The sequence below is a fragment of the Cebus imitator genome, unplaced genomic scaffold (genome assembly GCF_001604975.1).
Source record: "Cebus imitator isolate Cc_AM_T3 unplaced genomic scaffold, Cebus_imitator-1.0 Scaffold713, whole genome shotgun sequence".
Taxonomy (NCBI): domain Eukaryota; kingdom Metazoa; phylum Chordata; class Mammalia; order Primates; family Cebidae; genus Cebus; species Cebus imitator.
The window spans coordinates 490782-497531 of NW_016108028.1; the positions used below are offsets into that span (position 1 = coordinate 490782).

The 6750-nt window shown below is 43.5% G+C and overlaps 1 protein-coding gene across 4 annotated transcripts in view; it reads left to right on the forward strand.

Moving 5' to 3' along the window:
- The window catches only part of PLA1A (phospholipase A1 member A), a 35427-nt gene that overhangs the window by 17741 nt on the left and 10936 nt on the right, over positions 1-6750 (forward strand). For 3 of the 4 annotated variants that reach the window (XR_001821867.2, XR_001821866.2, XM_017518913.2), the window contains exons 5-7: positions 2201-2302; positions 3397-3486; positions 5440-5607. Coding sequence is in view for 2 of the 4 variants with exons in the window: in XM_017518913.2 (XP_017374402.1) it covers positions 2201-2302; positions 3397-3486; positions 5440-5607 (360 nt within the window). In the remaining 2 variants the exon portion in view is untranslated. The remainder of the gene's footprint in view (positions 1-2200; positions 2303-3396; positions 3487-5439; positions 5608-6750) is intronic. The other variant, XM_017518914.2, reaches the window with a different exon arrangement.

Sequence of the window (6750 nt, forward strand, 5' to 3'; positions counted from 1 at the left end):
GAGACGGGGTTTCACCATGTTGACCAGGATGGTCTCGATCTCTTGACCTCGTGATCCACCCGCCTCGGCCTCCCAAAGTGCTGGGATTACAGGCTTGAGCCACCGCGCCCTGCCTCTTCTAGGATTTTTTATAGTTTGAGGTCTTACATTAAAGTCTTTAATCCTTCTTGAGTAATTTGTGTATATGGTGAGATATAGGGGCCCAGTTTCATTCTCCAGCATATGATCAGCCAGTTTTCCCAGCACCATTTATTGAATAGGGTACCTTTTCCTCAGTGTTAATTTTTGTCAACTTTGTCAAATGTCTGATGGCTGTAGGTGTGCTGCTTTATTTCAGGGGTCTCTATGCTGTTCCACTGGCCTATGTATCTATTTTTGTAGCAGTACCATACTGTTTGATTACTGTAGGCTTATAGTATAGTTTGAAGTTGGGTAGTGTAGTACCTCCAGCTTTGTTCTTTTTGCTTAGGATTTCCTTGACTATTTGAGCCCCGTTATTGTGTCATATGAATTTTAAAATAAATTTTTATAATTCTGTAAAAATGACATTGGTAATTTGGTAGGGATAGCATTGAATCTGTAGATAGCTTTGGGCAAAATGAACATTTTAATAATATTTATTCTTCCAACCCTGCAGAGAATACAGGATTCTTTTGCAAATACTATGCAAAAAGCATAGAATGCTTTTCCATTTGTTTGTGTCATGTATGATTTCTTTTTTTTTTTTTTTTTTGAGCTAAGATCTCACTTTTGAGCTAAGGCTGGAGTGCAATGGCACAATCTCAGCTCACGGTAACCTCCGCCTCCTGGGTTCAAGTGGTTCTCCTGCCTCAGCCTCCCGAGTAGCTGTGATTATAGGCAAGTGCCACCATGTCTGGCTAATTTTGTATTTTTAGTAGAGATAGGGTTTCTCCATGTTGTTCAGGCTGGTCTCAAACTCCTGACCTCAGGTGATCCACCTGCCTCTGCCTCCTAAAGTGCTGGGATTACAGGTGTGAGCCACCGCGTCCAGTAACCTATGATTTCTTTTAGCAGGATTTAGAGTTTTCCTTTTACAGATCTTTCACTTTTTTGGTTAGGTGTGTTCCTAAGTGTTTTATTTTTGTGCGTGACTATCGAAAATGAGATTGCATTATTGATTTGACTCTCAACTTGAATATTATTGGTGCATAGAAATGCAACTGACTTTTGTACATTGATTTTGTGTCCTGAGACTTTGCTGGAGTTGTTTATTAGGTAGAGGAGTCTTTTAGTCAAATCTTTAACGTTCTTCTCTAGAGTCATATCATTGATGAAGAGAAACAACTTGTCTTCCTCTTTTCCTATTTAGATGACTTTTATTTCTTTCTCTTGCCTGATTTCTCTGGCAAGGACTTCCCCTTTTATTTCTTTCTGCGCCTCACTTCCTACATCTGTAAAATGGACGTCTCCTTGGCCCCCTGTGGGAATCATCTTCAGACAGTTTTGTTATTTTTGTTATATACATGTAAAAGTGTGGAACACTTTATGCTTCCAGGGCCACTCTCAGTTAATCAGGGACTAGAGCTGTGTGGCAAAAACCCCCCGTTTCCTGGCCTTTGGGAAGGACAATTCTGAGTCTTGTTTTACAGTATCATAGAGGGGCCCCAGTGGGGTGGGAGTCAGTAGCCCATACTCATGAATATTTTCCTTTATTCCCTGACTTGTTTTCCCACTCCCTCACCATGCTTTCTGAGACTTTCTCCCAAATCTACCTTGAACTTCTGTGACAGGGTCTTCTTGTAGGGGGAAGGGAAGGGATCCAAACTAAGACATGGGAATAGTAGTATTCACAGTAATCACTGTGTTGTGGTGAGGACTAGAGTATGTAAAACTGCACAGCATAAGGAAGGCCCGGTACGTCGTAACTGCTCAAAGAAATTGTAGCTGTTGTTATTATTACACAAAGGTTAATATTACTTTCATTAACTCTTATCAAACAATTGGTGTTATCAAGGTCATCTTAGAGCCAGAGAAACTGGGCCATTGAGGGATTCCCCCTAGAGAGACAAGAGAGAGGGGGGTTTCCTGAGGAAGATGGTCCTCAGCTAATTCTCCCAACCCTTGGGTCTTTTCAGGGAGGCTTTACGATCTGCACTGGAAGGGGTGGGTGTATGGTGGGTCCATGAGCGTTTCTGCAGCTGAGAGGAAAGGAGTCCCTCACATAAGTCTCTCCTCATAGGTCTGGACCCCGCTGGACCTGAGTACACCAGGGCCAGTGTGGAGGAGCGCTTGGATGCCGGAGACGCCCTCTTCGTGGAAGCCATCCACACAGACACTGACAGTGAGCTGGGTGACCTTCCTGGGGCGAGGGAATGAGCTCAAGGCAGGGCCTAGGAGGCTGGCATCTAGTTGCATGGCCCTGGGCAGAGATGCCCTGGTCCTCTCTGAGCTTCTGTTGCACAGTGAGGTGTTTTATCATAATGCTAAACCTCCAGGTCGACGGCAGTAAGTAAATAATATAAATCAAGTTCTTCCAATAGTTCCAATAGTGACAGATGCTAGGAAGGAGAAAGTCGGGGTCTTCAGTAGCTGTGCCTGAGCCAGTCTGAGGGCTTAAGTCTGCCATAGTGGAGGGTCCAGGAGTTGGTCACAGGGGCAGAATGAGGGCAGAGGATGCTCTCTTACCTCAGCTCTGGAGCCACGTCCCATTTCTACTCAGTCAGGAGAGCACAAAGATATGTTTTGGGGGAGATTGTGGAAATGTGATCCCAAACAAGTTTACTTGAACTATTACTCAAAGTAAAACCGAAACTACTCAATGAAGAAATTTACCAAGTTTATAAGTTACTCAGTTACTGGGGTATTTTATAACAGTTATTCTGTTACAAAAACTTGTTTCTGGGATATTTTTCTTGATTGGTTTAGGCAAATATGAGCATCTTACCAACTGAATCTCCTTGGTTCCTTTTAGCATGAAAAACCCCTTTGGAAAACTGTTTGGGAAGCTGGGATGAGTGGATCACTTGAGGTCAAGAGTTCCAGACAACTTGGTCAACATGGTGAAACAAAAAAAAATTACAAAAATTAGCCAGGCATGGTGGCATGCATCTGGAATCCCAGCTACTCAGGAGGCTGAGGCAGGAGAATCACTTGAACCCAGGAGATGGAGGTTGCAGTGAGCCGAGATCCCGCCACTGCACTCCAGCCTGGGTGACAAGAGCGAAACTCCTTTCCAAAAAAAAAAAAAAGAAAAGAAAAAAAGAAAATTGTTTGAGGGCTTATTCTGTGAAGTTTCACAGCACTTAGAAGTGATGTGGGCAGAGGATGTGGGCTCCCAAGGTCAGAGTTTGAGCTCTGCTGCCAGCTGACTCTGCTGTGGGACCTGGAGAATATGCTCTGAAGTAAGGAAGTTAATGGAGTTCCGCCTCCTTTCAGTGTTCGGTATTCGGATTCCTGTCGGACACGTGGACTACTTCGTCAATGGAGGCCAAGACCAACCTGGCTGTCCTACCTTCATTCACGCAGGTCAGAAAGCCAGTGAAAGTTGGCATTTGGCAACCCCAGAAATTGGAATTCACCAACAGGCTTTGTGCTGAGTCAGCCAGAGTGGACCACAGATGGTCTGCTTGACTGTGTCCTTTGCTATGTCTCATAATGCCTTCCTCAGTGTGTATTCAAGGATGGATATCTTCAGAGCCCAGGCACTTGAGGGGAGGGTGTGGCATAAGGCACAGTCCACACCAACTGCATCCTCTACAGAGCCTTGCTGTGGCCGAAGCAAGCCATCGTGCCCAAAGCTAGTGAGCCGAAGGATCAATTCACTGCAGTCATTTCACCACACTTACCAACTCTACCAGTTCTCTAAAATTGTTTTCAAGATGATCTTTTTTTCCTCGATCACAGGGGAAAGGACTGTACATTCAATGACTATACATTTCCTCTCTTTAAATGTAGCCTTCTGGAATGTTCTTTTTCATATATTTATTGGTATGTTCTTAGCATTATTTTAATACTAAATTTGTCAAAAGCTAAGACCAATAATTATTTGATTTTCTTATAACTTATGAATATAGTCAATATATCGGCATTTCACATAAAAATTTAAAATGCTGATTTCTGTTTATTGTGTTTTTAGTCTTTTCCTGCTTTACCAAATTTCTAACATTTTAAGGATCCCTTTGACAATCTTATTAAATAACTACTAATCTATTTTACCAAATTTACTAGTTTCCAAAAACATGCTTCTTTTTGCAATTTATAAATTTCTTAGCAATTCTATATAAAATAGGATTGTTTGGTTTCAATGGCTTTTGAAGATTTGGTGGCATTTCAGTTGACCACTTTTCATTTTTTCTTCATATCACAATTTGAGAAGTGTTTAGTTTGTCTCTGCCCCAGCTCCTTGTTGCAGCTAGAAGGAGCTTGGCCACAGAGAGTGTCCCAATCACGGGTGGTGGTGGGGGAGGAGAGTCAAAATACATCTCGGCCTTGGTTGCAGGTCTCAGCAATGGGGTCTCAAGGTGCAGGGAGAATTTGAAGACCCTAGGACCCTGGGGTCATAGCTCACCATATACTTCTTAGGTTCAGGCAATTTACCCAATGTTGCTGCAAACTTAAATAGCAAACAACAATGAAACCAAGATTTGGTAAATTGTGATATTTGGCAAATTCTGCATATCAGTCATTTGGCCCTGTGAGCCTCAGCACATTGGCTATAGACAGTGACCATCAAGTGCTGCTGATGCCTTTGACTGTCTCACTGCTGGGTTGAGTATAATGAGGTTGTAAAAAATTGGTTGTATGGCTGGTGATGAAGAAGGTAAAAATATGCACAAATATCCATTTTGAGAAGTGGGGCAGCATCCATCATCAACTCTGTATATATTCCCATTTTATGAAGGAGAATCTGCATGATCATGTAACAGTACATCTCAAGGCCAGGCATGGTGGCTCACACCTGTAATCACAGCACTCTGGGAGACTGAGGCAGGTGGATCACCTGAGGTCAGGAGTTTGAGACCAGCCTGGTTAACATGGCAAAACCCTGTTTCTACCAAAAATACAAAAATTAGCCAGGTATGGTGGTGCATACCTGTAATCCCAGTTACTCAGGAGGCTGAGGTAGGAAAATCACTTGAACCCAGGAGGCAGAGGTTGCAGTGGGCTGAGATCTCACCATTGCACTCCAGCCTGGGTGACAGGGTCCATCTCAAAAAAAAAAAATAATAAAAATAAAGAACGCATCTCAAATCAAGCAGTTTTCTTGATGAATTACGCTTACGTATTTCAGGAAAAGTGAAAAAGCAGAATGTAGTAATCGTGTACATTAATATTTTAAAAAAGTGATTTGAGGGAACTCCCACTCATGTGTTTATGACTTGCTGGAATATGAAAGGCAAGAGTTTCAGTAAGCAGCATGGGGGAGTTTCTGTTTGTCTTTATTACGGGAAACTTGGTTGTGTTTTTTTCTCTGTTCAGGTTATTACTATCTAGTCTGTGATCACAGGAGGGCTGTGGAACTCTACATCAGCGTCCTGGAGAATTCCTGTCCACTGATGGCCTTTCCCTGTGCCAGTTACAAGGCCTTCCTTGCCGGACACTGTCTGGATTGCTTGAAACCTTTTCTGCTTTCCTGCCCAAGGATAGGTAAAATCCTACCCCTTTGACTTCCTTTGACAATGTGGGGAAAATTCAAGCCTTGCTAGTTGTCCCCTCCTAATGTCCTGATCTCCTATGATCAAGAATTCTATCCAATTGAGGAAAGGAAAATTAAGCGATGAGGTGCTCAGCCTGTTCTTATTTGGAGGTGGGTGGTTGGTTCTCATGCCACACTCCTCACCCTCTATGGTGTTCACTATGGCCGCTCTTGCTCCACACCCACCCTTTCCACATTCAGGTCCCCCCACTCTCGGTCCAGATGCTGTTTATACATCTTTTTCACTTCTGATCATTTTTCAGTTCTTCATAGACCCTAAATCTCTGTGTGGTGGGGAATCCCTAAGAGTGGAACACAAGATCCACATTAGAGGTCTGAAATTCTGGTGGCATCATGGCAGCTGGGGGGATGCCTAGTTGCTGAGGGGCTTGGACACCTTCCTGGATGATCCAGGCCAGTCTGGGGAAAGGATGCCAGGAAGACTGCAGGATCTATCCTCTACTTCATTTGTGCAGACCACTGCTATGAATATGCTGTAGTTATCCAGGATGAAGAGCTCCCAGAAAAACTCCTGGGTGGTAGAAATGGTTTCTCTCCCTTCCACACTCTCTTACTTCCCACAACCCCTGTCTGCCACTCAACAGCAGCAGCCTGTCATTGTTTATATGAATGAAGTGGGTACCAGCTTGACAAAATAGTAAAGTGGGGCATTTCCAATGATAGAACAAGCCGACATTATTTCCTACGCGTTGTGTATATGTCAGTTTCCCCCAGATACCATGGACCCACAGGTGTAACAATGGCCTCACGCTGTCTGCCCAGCCTCATCTCTCACTACACTTTCTCTTGCACTAAACTCCCAATGGTGCTAACTACTTGTACTTCCAAGTGTACCTCGGGCTTCCTCACCTGTGTGCCTTTGTCCTAACCATACTATCTTCTCAGAATGCCCTCTCCCACCTGCCATCCACTAGTCTTCAGGTCAAACACTCCCTGCTTCACTGTGCTCCCACTGCATGGGATGTAAGTGTCATGAAAACAACTGCTATAGGAGATTGGTTTTGCAGGTTAGAGATATAGTTACAGATTTCTTTCTTGCTTGCTTGCTTGCTTCTTTTTTTTTTTTTTTTTTT